At 55.0% G+C, this 17,408-nt stretch overlaps 1 protein-coding gene across 2 annotated transcripts in view; it reads right to left on the bottom strand.

Moving 5' to 3' along the window:
* The window catches only part of RFC2 (replication factor C subunit 2), a 20,490-nt gene extending 3,082 nt beyond the window's left edge, over positions 1 to 17,408 (bottom strand). The window contains exons 1-11 of one of the 2 annotated variants that reach the window (XM_045993271.1): positions 17,266 to 17,408; positions 14,607 to 14,676; positions 11,724 to 11,765; positions 11,301 to 11,407; positions 9,655 to 9,756; positions 9,005 to 9,105; positions 6,595 to 6,752; positions 6,336 to 6,401; positions 4,888 to 4,968; positions 2,929 to 3,042; positions 925 to 1,297 (exon numbers count right to left, since the gene is read on the bottom strand). In XM_045993271.1, the coding sequence (XP_045849227.1) occupies positions 1,187 to 1,297; positions 2,929 to 3,042; positions 4,888 to 4,968; positions 6,336 to 6,401; positions 6,595 to 6,752; positions 9,005 to 9,105; positions 9,655 to 9,756; positions 11,301 to 11,407; positions 11,724 to 11,765; positions 14,607 to 14,676; positions 17,266 to 17,372 (1,059 nt within the window). In that variant the 5' untranslated portion in view covers positions 17,373 to 17,408 and the 3' untranslated portion in view covers positions 925 to 1,186. Of the gene's footprint in view, positions 1 to 924; positions 1,298 to 2,928; positions 3,043 to 4,887; positions 4,969 to 6,335; positions 6,402 to 6,594; positions 6,753 to 9,004; positions 9,106 to 9,654; positions 9,757 to 11,300; positions 11,408 to 11,723; positions 11,766 to 14,606; positions 14,677 to 17,265 lie in introns of those variants that run through there. The other variant, XM_045993272.1, reaches the window with a different exon arrangement.

Here is a 17,408-nt window from a genome sequence, read left to right as displayed (position 1 = left end):
GATCCTGGAGGCCACGCTTTCCAGGGCGCTACACTGTTTCCAGAGTTAATGCCGTCAGTTAGGAAACGAGAAGGAAAAACAGAACCCAGCTGCTGGCCCCTTGTTCCTTCCTACCTGGTGTCCCGATCTCCCAGGCTCAGAGACGCAAGGGTACAGTGTGGCTACGGAGGGGGGTCTGGGCGGGGAGGAGTCTGACCTCCACGGTTACGGGGTGTGCGGCACAGACACGTGCCTCTGGGCCCTGGTCCTCCCCTGCAAATCTCCCAGTGATCACGAGGCTCCAGATAAGGGTAAGATTGGGGAAATATGTTAAAATGTTTTTTAAAACCTTACTTTGCCATTTTTGAGGACCTTAATCCTTGCCCCCACCTTTTCCTAAAAAAATGTTTTATGTATTTGAGAGAAAGGGAGAGAGTGAGGGAGCATGAGCAGGGGGAGGGGCAGAGGGAGGGGAAGCAGCAGGCTCCCCACAAGCAAGGAGCCCGATGCGGGGCTCCATCCAGGACCCTGAGATCATGACCCGAGCCAAAAGCAGAAGTCGGACCCTCACCCGACTGAGCCACCCAGGCGCCCCCTTTTCTTTCTACTTTTATGGACACCGGTATTTTTTTCGTAATTTAAAAAACGGGGAAAAAAATCGTACCTCGTGGGGGAGAAACGATCATACAAAGTAATAGAAAATGTACCGGGGAACAGAAAAGGCCAGCGGGCAGGCGTCACACCACTGTCCCCGGTGACTCCTGCCAGTCCTCTCTGAAGGCCTCACTGTCCCAGGCTGTTCTGGGACGTCCGTCTCCATCCCTTACCCCACAGAACTGTCCTCCAGGCTTCTAGAAACAGTGAGATTAGTTTCACCAGCCTACCCTCTCCATCACCCGTTCCACTTGCCAGACGCTGGGGACACTCAGAGACGGGACACCGGTCCACCTTAGCGCCAACAAAACCATACAGCGTTTTTATTAACAAAGATGCAACACGGACCCAAGTCGGGTGCCAAGCCCTGAGGTTCCCTGGGGCCCTGTCACCACGTCTGTGAGTCAGAGGCTGACTGCAGACACTCACGGAAGTGGAGTGAAGGCCACGGTCGAGGGCAGCCTTCTTTCCAGATCGGAAGGCGCTGACTCCTGTCTCTCCCGGACAAGGATTCTCAGGACCCTCGTCACCCCGAGCAACGAGTTCTCGTGCCCTAACTGGCCACCGGGGCCATTGTCTTCTGACACAGCCTGGCCAGGAGCCCTGCCATCTGCAGGAGCGAGTTCACACCTTCCGCTATCTTCATATGCGTGTATCCGATTTCCTGAGACACAAAGCACACGTCGAGCTGGTTGGTTAAGTGAGGGAGAACTTCGGGTTTTTTCATTTGAACGAGCAGTGTACTGATGCAGCGAACTCCAATTTCAGCTGGGAAATGAACTCCAGGTTGTCACGGGTTATGTCTAAAGTTCGGTTTATTTTTTTCTAAAAGGATGTGGGTATTTCCCTGTCAGGGACTGTTAAGAAAAAACAAAAGCAAAACCCAAAAGCCAGGCTTGGAGAAAATATTAAAATCCTTAGAAAACACATGTCTGATAAAGGACTTGAAGCCAGGAGATATAAATGGGTCTCAAGACTCACTGAGAAGAAAATGACCCAACTGAGAGCTCGGTAGATTTGAACAGGTGCCTCGTTAAAGGGAACGGAGGGCAAATCAGCACATGCTGTTAGCTGCTGGGAAACGCACCTTAAAGCCAGGACGAGGGGCGCCTGGGGGCTCCGTCGGTTGAGTGTCTGGCTCTTGATTTTGGCTCAAGCCATGGTCTCAAGGTCATGAGATCGAGCCCTGCGTCGGGCTCCATGCTCTGTGCACGGTTTGCCTGAGACTCTCTCTCTCCCTCTCCCCCTGCAACCCGCCCCTCCCACCCCTGCGCTCTCTCTAAAATAAAACAAATAAAATTAAAAAAAAAAAAAAAAAAAAAGAATCAACCGAACACTGCCCGTGCTGGCTAGGCTGTGGGGCATCTGGAATGCTCACTCGCCCATGGCTGGGAGAAATGCGCAAGCTACAGCCACTCAGAAATCGGTCTGGCAGTTTCTTGTCAAGTTAAACACACCCTGACCGTTAGAATAAGCAATCCCACCTCCTGCGAAGTTGCCTGAGAAAAAGGCACATTCACATTCACACTGATTTGCATATGCAAATGTTTACAGTGGCCTTACTGACGGTCACCCACACCCGGACCCACCGGAGTCCTTTGAGTGGTAGACACACGAACCTCGACTCGGTTCACTGATCGGCAGAGAGAAGGAGCGACCCGCCCAGACACAACAAAATGCATTAAGCTAAGCGGACTTAAAAGGCTACCTTCTGCTTGAGTCCATGGTTGTTTCCATAGGACATTCTGGAAAATTCTGTCCCGCCAGAGAGAAAACAGAGTGGTGGTTTCTGGCTGCTGGGAGAGCAGACTGGCTACAAAGCGGCACATGTATTTGGGAGGGCGGGGGAATCACAGAACTGGTCCGACCTTGGCTGTGGCCTTTACGAGACCAAACACTTTTGTCCACAGAAGGCACCAGAGAGGCTGCGTTGTAGTTTGTCAATTATACCGCAATTAACCCAACCTTAGAAGCCAACAAACAAACAAATCTTGGGGCACCTGGGTGGCTCAGTGGGTTAAAGCCTCTGCCTTCGGCTCAGGTCATGATCTCAGGGTCTTGGGATCGAGCCCCGCATCAGGCTCTCTGCTCAGCAGGGAGCCTGCTTCCCCCCCACCCCCCCGTCTGCCTCTCTGCCTACTTGTGATCTCTCTGTCCGTCAAATAAATAAATAAAATCTTTAAAAAAAAACAAGCAAATCTTGGATGCAGAGAGCACCCTAGGCTGCTGACCCGGAGAACAGGCTTAAACCAGCTCCCAGCCCCAGGACCACCTGGCCTTGGGACACTCACTGACCTTGATGAACTCCAGTTTCAAGTACTCTGCCATCTGGAAGGGTTTACACACTCGAAAAATGTTGCCAATGATGTCTTCCGGCGAGTAGCCGAGATGCCACAGGTGAGCGAGAATCTAGACAGAGGAAGAGACGCCGGGTGACAGGAGTGCTGGGGGGAGCTAGGGGACGAGTCTTGGGCCCGTCATACAGCAGGGAGCGGACAGAGCATCCTTGGTGACCCAGGATCGAGCAGAGCCGGCGGGGGGGGGGGGGGGGCGCCACGGCCTTCAGCCCGCCTGGGGGTCACTGGAGTTTCCCAACAGGCAGAGATTCTATTGCAAATGTTTTACTTTTTACTATTATTATTATTATTATTATTATTTTTACAGTGGGCTCCGTGCCCGATGTGGGCCTGATCTCAGGATCCCGAGATTAACAGGCGCATGTGTGGGGCGCCTGGAGGGCTCCGTGGGTTAAAGCCTCTGCCTTGGGCTCAGGTCATGATCTCAGGGTCCTGGGATTGAGCCCCGCATCGGGCTCCGCATCGGGCTCTCTGCTCAGCAGGGAGCCTGCTTCCCTCTCTCTCTCTCTGCCTGCCTCGCTGCCTACTTGTGATCTCTGTCAAATAAATTAGTAAAGTTTTTTTAAAAAATTAAAACCAAATTAAGAGGCACCTGTACGGCCAGCTGAGCCAGCCCAGCACCCCAATATCACAAATGTTTTAAAATATATTCCAAGGTCAGGGGTGCCTGGTGGCTCAGTCGGTTAAGCAGCCGACTCTTGGTTCGCTCAGATCATGATGTCAGGGCTCTGAGCAGAGTCTGCTTGTCCCTCTCCCTCCGCTCCTCCCCCTGCCCGCTCATGCCCTCTGTCTCTCTCTCTCTTAAATAAAAGTAAAAATGCTTTGCATGGTCTCCTACGACACCCACGTCGTGGCTCTGTCCAAAAGCGACATGAACCACTCCAGTGAGTGCCCGAGGGGAAGCGGAAGCAGCATCTGCCCGCCGGGCGCTCCCTAAGGGCTGGGCTCAAGTGCGCCCCCTGCAGGCCGAGCCTCCACCAGGTCTCCGCGGGAGCAGGGTCCTGGCCTCCTGCCCTGTCCCCGACCGGCCCAGGCGCCAGTCCCCCTCAGCCCACTCAGGCGACAGGGTCTGGTGGGACATGGTCTGGGGTCCGTTGTTTCACCTTTGCTGGGGCATCTCGGGAGGAAGCAGGGGGCGCGGAAGCTCTGGGTCCCTAAATCAGAAGGCTGCCTCTGGGCTGTGTGCCTGGGTCTCTGCCTCAGTCTCCCCACCTCGCCCTTTGGTTTTTACTTTTTTATTTTCTATTTTATTATTATTTTTTTTCACCCCTTGGTTTCGAATGACATCTGGCCCTGCCCTAAACCCAGCCCACTTCTGGCCTAGTCTGGTGGGAGCAGGGGGAGGGAAGCTGGCTGCGGTGGGGCCAGTGGCCTTAAATTGTACCACTGCCACCCTTGGGGACTTGAGGGTCACCTGCACTGTGACAATACCCCCCGGAATCCGCATACGGCACCAGGCTCCATATGAGGCCAGAAGCCCTGGGTCCTGCTTCTCCTGGATGACCAGGGGCCACTGGGTCCCAGAAGGCCATTCTTGTCCCTCAGGGGGATGGAGGGCCAAGTCTCCCTCAGCCAACATGGGCGGCATCATGGAAATGTAAGGAGTCGGGCTGGTCTCTCCTCAGGTCTTGGGGGACAAAGTTCCCCTGTGGAGCACATAACTACAGGACAAAGACGGGGCTCTGAACTGCGGGCTGAATGCCTGTCAACAGTGATTTGGAGCAAGGAATCCAGCCTCCCAGACTCCACCTCCTCCTTGGGATGCACCCAACTCCTCGTCTCACGCTAAGAACCGAGGGGAGCGACGTGCGGGAGCGGGGTCCCCAGCACAGTCTCTGCCGGAGCAGCAAAGGGTCCCCCGCACCTCCCGAGTCAGGGAAGGAGGAGGGACGCCCACCTTGTAGGCCTCGTCGATGTTGGCGTTCACACAGTGCTGGATCATCTCCTTCACCAGCAAGGGGTGGGGCTCGTCGCAGACCTGAGCAAACGGGACAGAAAGGCCGGTCGGGGGCTGAGGAGGAGCCCGGACACACACCAGCGTGTCATCGCCTTCTCGGGCCCGCAGGACCCCAGGAGGCTCCTGTCACGACCAAGTGAGTCACCGGAGGATGGTGTCAGCCTTCCTCGCCGGGCAGGAAGTTCTGACCCCGTCATTAGAGACGGCCCAAGCACCAGGGGGGTGAACACGGGGCCGACGGGAGCCTCTTGTTGCATGAAAAGCCATCGATCAGTCGCACACACCTGTGTCCCTCGGAGGATCGCTCACCCAGAACCACTCACAATGCATTTAAGAACTGGGACCAGCCTTCTGCGGGGAGTGGAAACTGGCTTTCCTGGGACAGGGTCCCCCGCCTCAGCGTGTCAGCGTGAAGAGGGGCCTGGGGGCGGTGGCGCTGGTGTCCCTGAGCCTGGGGCTGGCCCCTCCCCCACCCTCCACCTCAGGACCCACATTTAAAACTTCTTTATGCCGCTGAGGAATCACTGAACGAGACATCTGAAACCAACGATGGACTATGTGTTGGCTAGCTGAATTTAAATAAACCAGAAAAAAAATTTTTTTTAATTTTTAAAGTCATCTCCGTGCCCAACGCTGGGCTCGAAATCACAACCCCGAGATCAAGAGTTGGCGCCCAGCCCTCTATCTACTTCTAAGGAAAGCCTCTGCGCTCTCCCCCAGCCCCACGCACCCTAGAACCTCTCAGCTCAGTTAACTTGCCCCAGAAACCCTGCTTTCCAGAGCCCTGAAGGTCTGCGCCAGGACGCCCAGAGCCTGCAGGAGCGGAGACTAGAGTGTCCCAGAGCGTCCCTGAAAACACCGTCCCCGCCAGGGGCCAACCAGTCTTCCCATACAGCTTTCTTTACCCACAAACTTGCTAAGAACAGTCATGGTCTGATCGCATGGGCAGCCCCAGCCGGGTTTCACCCCCAAGTAAGGGGGAAAGTGTAAGACGGCAGGTTGTCAGGATGGGTCCGCGGTTTTCAAAAGCGTTCCCAGGACAGAAACCTTGGCCAACCAGAGATTGGGAGTCTCTGTCCTTCAGCTCGGTAAGCGTGGGAGGCGGGCAGCAGGGGCTCGGCGGCCCCTCCCGCCTTCCAGCAGTGGGACAATCCCAGGGGCAGCGGGGAGCCTGTGTCCTCTGCCCCCAGATCTGAGAACCCCCAGGCACAGGGCGATGTGAGGCCCCTTGGGGTGCACCAGCACTTCCACTTCCCCACACGCGGGGGCGCTCCCGAGACCCTCCGATCAGCAGGGCGCGCGGAGGGGCCCCAGCACCGCCACAGGGTGCCCACTCGCCGCTGCCAACCGGCTCTGCAGAACCCCCGGGACCCCACGGGCTCCTGTACCTTGAACACATTCTCGCTGTTAATAAAGCCGAATCCCGAGAAGGTCGACTGCACGTTGTTCAGCGCCTGTGGAAGACACAAGCACGCGTCCAAGGCGATTTTCAGTCCTATCGTCACCCCCTACACCGGGGTCCGACCAGAGCCCCTTCCTCCCGGGTCTGCCCCAGTGAGGGGGTCCACGTCTCTGCGCAGCAGCCCCCCCAGGACGAGGCCCACGCAGCCCCGGGGTGGGTGGCCAAGAGGCCGCGATGGCGCGCACCTGCCTCATGTCTCCCTGCGCGGTGAAGATGACAGCCTCCAGGCCGTCGTCGGTGTAGGGGACCTTCTCCTGCTCCAGCACCGCCAGCAGCCGGGCGAGGACCTGGGCGTCGCTCAGCTTCGTGTAGCGGAGGACGGCGCAGCGGGACTGGATGGGCTCTGACCAGGAAAGGAGGGTGAGGCTCCCCGCAGAGGCTAGCGCATCCCCCACAGCCCTGGGACCCCCACCCCGACACCCTCCCTCGTGCTAGGAAGCCCCTGCTCAGGGACACACACCAGCCACAGTGGCATCAATGCTCCCTCCCCAGCCGCGGCTCTCCACCGGCTCAAAGCATCAACCAGTGAGCCTCCCCTGCACCGCCCCGGATGGCTTTGGATGGCCTCGGCTTCCAGAAGGGGAAAAGACCCTCCGGGATCGAGACACCCAGGAGCCACCGCGGGCGGGTGAGTCGGTGTGGGGCTCCCAGTCACTGTCTGAATGTGAGCTTGGTGTCCCCACCCGCCGGTCCAGGGTGAGCAGGGACATGGGTGTGGTTTCTCTAAGGCTCCCCAGGAGACTCTGACCACAGACAGGGCGGACAGCCACTAAAGAGATGGGTCCGGAATTCTGGTTCTGCCCCTGCCCCTCGCTTTAGACTGGGACAACAGCTTCTCCATGGTCTCCAGGCCCCCATCTGGCCTGTGTCCCATCCCGTGCACACGCACACTTCCAAGGAACGCACTCCTGTAAGTTTATGTGCCGTAAGGAAACGTGGGAGTCTTATGAGTCAGTCCATTTCAGCGTATCCGAAATCAGGAAACTCCACCACAGAATCTTAACTGTGTATTTGGCTTATCAGCATCAATAAGAGGTTCATAATTAAAGGCAATTAATATTCCAGCTACACTAAAAGTTTCCCTTAGATTTTTCTCTCGTGCGCAACACTGAAAGCCGAGTTCGCAGAATTTATTATCATTATTTTTAAGTAGTCCCTGCCCCAGTGCGGAACTCGAACTCAGAACGCCGAGATCACGAGTCACCGGCTCCTCCAACCGAGCCAGCCAGGCGCTCCAGGGCCCGCAGAATTTAAATCCGTGTCAGAATAAGGCGGCATGGGCTCCCTCAGAAGGCGGGTGTCTCTCTCGTCACTGGAATGAGTCCAGGACCCCAACGGAGGTTCCGTGACGAACAGTGTGAAAATCACCTCTGGGGCAGGGCACCAGGCTGGCTCGGTCGATCGGGCCTCTGGCCCTTGATCTCAGGGTTGTGACTTTAAGCCCCACTGGGTGTGGAGATTCATAAAAAATAAAATCTTTCAAAAAAGAAAAGAAAAATCAACTGTAGCGATTTGATCTTGAGCTATTTCCTCTAACACTAAGAAATAAATTTTTTTGTGATTTCATTTACATGGCCATTGCCGCTCTTTAGAAATAAAAAAAAAAAAGAAAAAAAAGGCCGGGATGCCGACAAACCGACAAGGGAGGGCCGGCGAGCTCCGCCCAGACCACGGGGTCAAATCACCGAACGCAGGCGTGCGCGCAGCCCGTGCGAAGCGCACCCGGGGAGGGTCTGTACAGGATACCACTCCCGCCTCACACCTGTGTCACTACCCTGGCCATCTTGAAGACCGAGAATGGGCTCCCTCGACGGCCTGTGTTGGCCCCCGCACCGGGGGGAACCAGTGTCAATGTGTGCCGAGTGATGGCTGAACGGGTCAATGAAGAAGCACTGAGAATGTGCGGCAGGTGGCGGGACGCCAGGGGTTCCTGGTGCCACGGCAGGCCCGCCAAGGCTGGGAACCGGGACCTCACGGCGCAGCGTGGCCAGCCACACGCTGGTCTGCGGCTGCGAGCCGAGTCCGGGGGCTGAGCTCACACAGGCTGGAAGATAGCGGGGCGGACGTGATGCAAGAGAGCGGGGAGGAATGGGGAGAGAGAACCAAATGGGACGGAGGCCACTGTGGGTATCGCATAGGGAAGAAAGTGCCCTGGGCAGGAAGCTGAGATGGGCAGGGTGGGGGGGGGGGAGGGGGCGGCAGGGCAGAGGGGTGAGGAGGCAGAGAGACTTGGGGGAAGGGAGGGACAGGCACGGGGTCAGAGCGGACTGACGGGCGAGCCTGCACAGGGGAGGCAGTCCCTGGTGCCCACGATGCTGCCAGAGCCCGACAGACCCGGGGTTCCAGTCCCGGCTCCTCTGCATGCTGTGTGACTCTGGCCAAACTACTCAACCTCTCTGAGCTCCCGTTTTCTCCTCTCTAATGTGCAGTTAAGAAGACCTTCACATAGAATTATGTAAGATTGAGTGAAAAAATTGATTCTGCAGTGCTCGGCCCGTGGTAGGCAACCCCGAACGCCCCACCGTTCTGTGCCCGAAGAGCCAACGTGAGTACCCCGGGTGGAGGCCGCGCCACCCCCCCAGAGCTGACCCTCACCTATGATTTTATCGGAAGCGTTACAGGCGAGAGCGAAGCGAGTCGTTCGGGAGTAGATCTCCATGGTCCTCCTCAAGGCCTGCTGGGCTCCATCAGTCATGCTGAGGAGAAGAACACAAGCGGGCAGTTTGCAACCGGGGCCCAGGACCCCCTGGAGACAAAGCCCTCCCTAGAGAGCCTGGGCACCCTCAAGTCCAGGTCATGGTCGCGGGGTCCTGGGATCAAGCCCTGCCTCCGTGGGGTTCCCTGCTCAGTGGGGGGTCTGCTTCTCCCTCTTGCTCTGCCCCTCCGTGCACTCAGGCTCCCTCCTGCCCTCCCTCCCTAATACTAAAATCTTTTTTTTTTTTTTTGAAGTGGTTAAAATGGTAAATTTGATGTCATGTGTACTGACCACGATAGAGAGCGATATCATTTACATCATTCCCGGGAAGCTGGAACGAACCCATTAACTGACACGGTCTTCGACGAATGTTCGTAAGTCGCTTAATGAGGATAAGGTGTCAGGTCCCTGTTAAATTGCTTTTGGAAGATGTGGTAAGCCGCTCTGCCACGGTCGAGCGGAGGGGAGAGAGCTCTCCGCCGCTTTAGTTAAAGCCTGATGAGAGACCGAGGAATCGAAGTCACTGTGCACTTGGCAAAGCAGTCCCTACCTGTCTGCCTCGTCCAAGATGATGATCTTGTGCCGCCCTTTGGGAAGCGTGACCTTCTGCTGGGCGAACATCTTGATTTTGTTCCTCACCACATCGATGCCCCTGAAACAACAAGGCCTCGCTGTCCTGTCGCCTTCCCTGAGGGACCCATGTACCCTCAGGGGGCTTCTAAGCCCCAGAACACACCACCACGCACAGGACTGAAGTTTGTAAGTTTTGGGGGTAGTTCTATGTATCAGGATTAACGTTTCACTACTTTTAGTCCTTCCTGGAGGTCCTCCGACAAAATGAAGATCAAATTCACTTATTCCTTTTGGTAGCAAGAGAGGCATTTTCTCTTGAAATTACCCTGCGAGTTCCTCGGACCCTTTGATAATCTGAGATACGCCACGAGGTCTCTGGGACCTTATTCTTCCTGTATTTTGAAACGAAAATGGCAATGTCATCATCCAAGTGACTGTTTCCTTGTTCCTTATCAATGATTCCCAACTACGCTAAAAACAACAACAAAAAGATTAAAGTCTTAAGAAAACGCAAGACTGGGTCGCCTGGGTGGCTCAGGTCATGATCTCAGGGTCCTGGGATCAAGCCCCGCATCGGGCTCTCTGCTCAGCAGGGAGCCTGCTTCCTCCTCTCTCTCTGCCTGCCTCTCTGCCTACTTGTGATCTCTGTCAAATAAATAAATAATATCTTAAAAAAAAAAAGAAAACGCAAGACTGTCGTACTTGCCTAGGATGCTGTGGTAGGAGGGAAAACTGTCCCCCTGGCCCGCCCCATCCTCCAATGTTTTGCGTTGCTAAGGGCACCGCACTCTCTTTCTAGAAGCACAAAAGAAGTTCAAATACACCATCTTTGTTTTTTAAAGCATTCACGGACTGCAGCTGAAAGTGCAAAACTTTTTCATTTTCCCAAAAGATGAAAACAAACGACAGGGAACATTCCGTATTATTAGACAAATCAGAAAACGGCCACAGAGAGACAAAGGGCAGCACTTCGGACCGTGAAATTGACCACAGACTATTTCAGACCATGGGGTCCTCTGATGCCAAAATCGTGGGTGAATTTCCTCGAACTTGAGCATCAAGGAGTGAACAACATATATCTACAGACAAAAATAAGTATGTTTTCAGCCGACTGGTCACTCAACAGGGAGGCCTCCATCCCCCTGGATCTTCCCACCAGAATTCGGACCTTCCCGTTTTGCTAAAAGGTCATGTGACAGTATTCGCTCATCTTTAAAGATGCTTGCTTGCGGGGCGCCTGGGTGGCTCAGTGGGTTAAGGCGCCTTTGGCTCAGGTCATGATTCTAGGGTCCTGGGATCGAGCCCCGCATCAGGCTCTCTGCTCTGTGGGAAGCCTGCTTCCCCCTCTCTCTCTGCCTGCCTCTCTGCCTACTTGTGATCTGTTAAATAAATAAATAAAATCTTAAGAAAAAAGAAAAAAGGAAGCCAGTAAGTCAGTGCTTACAATGCTACGTGGACAGGCAAGTGACGCCCGTTCTCGTTCAAGGGGAAGGATCAAAGGAAAACACAAAGCTGGCGAGACAAACCCCAAGTACAACATAGACCTGCAAAAAGGCGGTTTCTATGACAACTCAAACTTCAAACACTCGTCACCCATCACGCGGTCCAAACTCCCAAGTGTACCTGTCATTGGAGGCGTTGAGCTCCAAAACAGCATCCTTGAACGCCGGGCCCAGCAGGGTGCGTGCCAAACACAGGATGCTCGTAGTCTTGCCGGTTCCTGGGGGGCCCTGGGGAGGAAACCGCAAGGAATGGAGGCTGAAGCACGAGCTTGCCTTCGCTCCCGAGCTCCTGCCCCCACCCCCGCCGCCGTTTGCGCTCACCTCCCCTTCGAACTCCTCCCCAACCCCAGCACACGGCAAATCAACACAGTCTCCCACCCACAGGACCCCCGACCAACCGGGGCGAACGCTTCCCTCTGCCAAGGGGACTGCCAAGGGCTCTGGTGACCGTGGGCCCCTCGGACGAGGAAGCTCTGTGCATTGAAGCTCTTGGAGAGAAAGTGAGACTCCAAGATCTTTAACAGGACCAGGACGGGGGACTTACAGCGATGATGATATTGGGCACGTTCCCTTCTCTTGCAAAGACCTGGAGGAACAAAGGTGCGTCCCAGCCGGTTAACCTGGAGATCCGCGGTGCCAAGCCTCCCCAGCCTCAGGGGCCGGCGCGGTGACAAGGCCGCAGGGCTCTCCACGTGGACGCCCCATGAAACTCTCAGCTCTGCATATTCCCAAGCGAGTTCCCCACTGCCCGTCGTACCCAGGGGTCCACCCGCGCTTCCCCTCGCGTGGGCCCTCAGTGCCATCAACCCCACCGCCCCCGCCAGGAACCTGGAGGTCCCGGTCCTCCTTGACTGGGCCTCCCGTGCTCCCCTGGCTGCGCAGTGTCTCAATCACAGAGGCTTGGCCATTCCTTCTCCTCTATTTCCGCGTCCTTCTTTCCAGCCCTACTGCCATTTCCTTCTCCCATTTTCCCCCCGTCTGGATGGTTTGTAACTGACCATTAACTAACTGGTCTCCGGGTCCGCTAACCCTGTGCCATACCCACGCATTCTCCCTACTGTGACCAAGGCCAACTTTCTAGAACGCCCGTCTATCAAAACATTTGCACCTGACGCAGCCCTCGGATGACTCCTGTGAGCCCCAACTCTTAAATAGGGCTCAGGAGGCCCTGCCCACCTCACCGGCTCATTCCCACACCCCAATACAAACACTCCACGCCCCTGTTCCTCTGTGGGTTCCATGACCCGCAACACTGGCATCCCCTGGGGGCGAGTCAGAAATGTAGACTCTCAACGAGCCTGGGTGGCTCAGTGGGTTAAATCTCTGCCTTTGGCTCAGGTCATGATCTCGGGGTCCTGGGATCGAGCCCCACATCGGGCCCTCTGCTCAGCAGGAAGCCTGCTTCTCCCTCCCCCACTCCCCTGCTTGTGTTTCCTCTCTCACAGTGTCTCTGTCAAATATATAAATAAAGTCTTTAAAAAAATAAAAAGAAATGCAGACCCTGCCCCCACTCCCTGGCTCTGGATCTGCATTTTAACAAGCTCCCCCCAGGCAATTCACACAGCCATTAATGTCTGGAAAGCCCTACTCCATATTCCAATCCGTGGGCATCAGCCCACCCCCAACAAGCTAAGCTCTCTCACCTCTGGGCCTTTGCACATGCTATTCCTATTTGCCTTCCCTCCCTCTGCTCCTGCCCCCGCAAGTCTGGCTAATACCTACTTAGCTTTGCAGTCCCTTCTTCCAGGAGAACTAAGATACTGGGAGCAGATTAACGCCAGCGCCCGCACTCCCCCTCAGGCTGGCAGGGTGCTCATCACATGACCTGTGTGGCCTTTGACCCCTATGAGACTAACACCCACCCAAGTAGGGGTCCTGTCTATTTTGTTCACCATTTTATCAGCAGGTCCCAACACTGCACCGTACCTGGCCCGCAAACATTTGTAAAATGAACTCATTTGTAAAATAAACAAATACCTTGGTAGCTGTTAGAGTCTAAGTCCCCTTTCCTGCAGAGACTATCTCCGTGATGTCTCAGGGAGCTGGCCTCCTAGATTCCGCCCGGAGAGCTCTAGGGCGAGGATTTCAAAGCTTGCCCTGTGGTGCACACTTCTGCTCACTCCTGTTCCTGTCGTCCTGAAGTCGGCTATGCTGTCACTCAGCCCCTCTAGGCGGGGAGCTGGCAAACTATGGTGGAGGGGGCTTGGCAGGAAGGGGTGCGTAATCCAGCCTGAGCCCCGTTTATCTTATTTTTTTTAAGATTTACTTATTTTAGGAGCACCTGGGTGGCTCAGATGGTTGGGCATCTGCCTTCGGCTCAGATCAGGATCCCACGGTGCTGGGATCGACCCCTGCGTAGGGCTCCCTGCTTTGAGGAGAGCCTGCTTCTCCCTCTCCCTCTGCCTGCCGCTCCCCCTGCTTGGGCGCTCTGTCTGTGTCAAATGAATGGATAAAATCTTTTTTTTTTTTAAGATTTTATTTATTTATTTGACAGATAGAGATCACAATTGGGCAGAGAGAGAGGAAGGGAAGCAGGCTCCCTGCTGAGCAGAGAGCCGGATGCGGGGCTGGAGCCCAGGACACTGGGATCATGACCTGAGCCGAAGGCAGAGGCTTAACCCATTGAGCCATCCAGGCGCCCCTGGATAAAATCTTTAAAAAAAAAAAAGATTTATTTATTTTAGAGATACAGAAAGAGGGAACATCAGCGGGAAGGGCAGAGGGAAAGGAACAGAATCCTAAGCAGATTCCCATGACCTTGAGATCATGACCGAGCGGAAATCAGAGTTAGACGTTCAATGGACTGAGCCACCCAGGCGCCCCAGGGCCTCTTTTTATAAGCCCCCTAGCTAAGAATGATTTTATGATTTTATTTTATTTTTTTAAGATTTTATTTATTTATTTGACAGACAGAGATCACAAGTAGGCAGAGAGGCAGGCAGAGAGAGAGGAGGAAGCAGGCTCCCCGCTGAGCAGAGAGCCCGACGCGGGGCTCGATCCCAGTACCCTGGGATCATGACCTGAGCTGAAGGCAGAGGCTTTAACCCACTGAGCCACCCAGGCGCCCCGATTTTATGATTTTAAAGGATTGTTTTAAAAATTGAGAATACTAGACAAAGCCATTATAGGGTTTGCAAACCTAAGATACCTGCTAGTCAGCCTTTATGAGAAAAGTTTGCCATCCGGCTCTGGAACCATAGGTCTGAGAACCCCTCTCCGAGAAGCCGGCGCCTCAAACACGTGAAGGTAGCCACCACGGTTTCCGGCATTCTCCAAACTGACCAGCTCGCAATCCCTCAATTCTTTTGCATTCGTGGCCCGCCTCGTCCCTCACTACCTTGGCCGTCTTCCTCCAAATGCCTCCCTCGAGCTTGTCAAAACCACATAATACGACCTAAGACCATCTCCTAGAAACAAAACCACTCACCTCCAGCCTGCTCACCGTGTCTTCATTCCCGACAATTTCATTCAACTTTACTGGCCTATATTTTTCCACCCTGTTTTTAAGAAGACGCATAAAGAAAAAAAAAAAAAAGAAAGAAAACGTGTACAGATGGTGACGTGACTATTTTCACGGGGCTCAGGAGCAAAGCACTAAAGGCCTATCCCGAGGGCTCTGTCGGAAAATTATACACGCGCAATTTAAGCACAGTAAATGCGGCAGGTTTTAAACTTAAAGAGGTAACCCAAGTGCCAATGGAAATGCCAAGTGCGTAAGAATTGTACGCCGAAGCCTTTAAACCTGAGACATGGAGGCACACCTGTTGTGGCTGGAGAGGGCCCAGAGCGGGCCATCTGGAGCGCCGTGACGCCGGGTGGCAGCATGGTCGCCCGTCACAGCAGAAGCTTAGCACACGAGGCGCTGATACCATCTGACCCCACAGACCCCGGTGTAGCCGAGCTCCCGTCTTATCCCTTACCTGTCAGTTTCTGCAGACGGGTGCCAGGTGCCCAGCAGGGCTGGCTAGACAGTAACCACAGGTCTGCCCTGTGATCCTACAAGGCTATGGGAAGTGGACGGGCTAGTGCCTTACTCAGATCAATACTTCTCTCTCTCAAAGATTTATTTTAGAAAGAGAGAGTGCCCGTGCACACACACGAATAGAGGGATAGGCAGAGAGAGAGAGAGACCCTTCAAGCAGACTCAGCAGACTCCCCAGTGAGCTCAGAACCCAAGTCGGGGCTCAATCCCATGACCCTGAAATTCATGACCTGAGCCGAAACCACGAGTCAGATGCTCCATCCCCCGGGCCACCCAGGAGTCCCCATACCCTCTCTCTTTTAAATGAATAAGCAAGCCATGTCATGAGCAAATGACTTTAGCTCAGAGAACAGGAGTGGCAGCCGATTTGTGACGATCTGACCGTCAGCACTTCCTCCGCCCTCTATGACACTCTCTGATTACCCTCAGCTTGCACTAGCCAGGGGCCGAGTTCTGCCGCAGAAGCAGCTACCCGCAAAGAAGCTTGTCTGCCACACGCTGCGTGAATAAAGAGCTCCCCTCCAAGACCAGCAGATAGAGCGTGCTTGTTGCTACTCATTTCTTGTTCATACTCAGTCCTTCCCAGGTGCCGAGCACTGTATAAGGAGCTCGAGATCTTAGGGGGAGGCAACGTGGACGGTACAGAAAGGAGCGAGACACGGTTCTTGCTTTAAAGGCCTTCCCTACCAGCAAGCACGGAGAGCTGAGACAATCCTCTTACCGTGCTAACCTGGTTCCAGAAACCGAGGGTTGTGGAATCAGAAGGTCAGCTGAAATTTGAGCTAGACCGTGGACACGGCTAACATGCTGGTCCTTCTGGGCCTCCACAAGGGCTCCCCCTGCCTGAAAGCTTTCTCCACATTGCCACTTGGCTCACTCCCTGAGCTCCCGTCTTTGCTCAAATATCATCTCATCAAAGGCCTTCCCGACTACCGGTCATTTACTGCACGCCACCTGTCACCATCAAATATACTCCATTACCTACTGGTTTGTTCTTTATTTTTCCCCTATCAAATGGAAGCTCAGGACACAGAGTGTGTTTTGTATAATGAGATATTCTAAGCATTTAAAGTAGTGTCACGCATAAAAAATGTAACTCAGGCCACATATGTAATTTTACACCTGCTGGTGACCCCATTAAAAAGTAAAAAGAGGGGCGCCTGGGTGGTTCAGTGGGTTAGGCATCTCAGGGTCCTGGGATGGAGGCCCCCTGACCCCGTACATGCGCATATGCTCTCTCTCTCTCAAATAAATGAGTAAAAATGCTTAAAAACAAGTAAAAAGAAAATAGGTGAAAGTTAATTTTACTAATCATTTTTTGAACCTGATCTATTTGAAAGATTAACATTTTCCACGTGTCATCAACATAACAATTACAAATGAGATTTTTTTTAAACTAAGTCCGGGGACTCCGCTGTGTTTTGTACACTCAGGGACCATCTTAGCTGGGACCAGCGGCATTTCTAGGGCTGTCGGTGGACTCGAGGGGCTAGTGGCTGGGGGACGGGGCAGTGCCTCTACAGCTGTTCTAGGAAGCTGCACTGCGGTCCATTTAGGCATCTGCTCAGGACAGGGGTGGGCTGGAGGGGTGGGCACGCACGGAGGGCGGAGAGTAAACCATCCCCGCGCGCAGAGGCAGTGGGACCGGAGCGGATCGCCCACACCACACCTGTGCCCGCGGCAGGTGACTTTCCAGGTCACCTTCCAGGTCACCAGCTCCTCTCAGCGACCCCGGATGCGCCTTCCGCACACAACCCCGAGTTCGGAACCGATCGGACGCTTCCCGCCGTCGGGGCAGCCGCAGACACAGCTCCAGGCGCTGAGTGGTGGTCCCGGGGGCAGCTCTGACCACAATGAGCTCTGCTCCGACCAGGACCCCGCTTCCAGAGTTCAGACCGGCCACTCCTGAGCCCAGGCGTGGGCAGCGACGCGCGTCCCTCGCCCTCTCCAAATTCTAATCTACTCGATGCCACCCCGGGGCCTCCTGCTCCGCTGAGGACCCCTTAGAACGAGTTCCCGCCCCGAGGGTCCCCCAGGGACACGGCCCACCCACTCGCCCACCCACACGTCCAGAGCACCCATCGTTCATGGTCTGGGCCCTCACCACGGCAGCTCGTAGTGGCCGGCGCTGCCCGGGCCCTTGCTGGGGGCGGGGGCCGGGTCCTGGGCTCCGCGCTCTCCCGCGTCACCGCCGCTCTCTTGCACCTCCATTCTCCCGCCGCCTCTTCCCGCGCCGGAGGCCCCGCC

Source organism: Meles meles, chromosome 21 (genome assembly GCF_922984935.1).
Source record: "Meles meles chromosome 21, mMelMel3.1 paternal haplotype, whole genome shotgun sequence".
Lineage (NCBI taxonomy): Eukaryota > Metazoa > Chordata > Mammalia > Carnivora > Mustelidae > Meles > Meles meles.
Note: the sequence above shows the minus strand (reverse complement) of the source record. Positions and strands in the feature narration are given on the sequence as shown.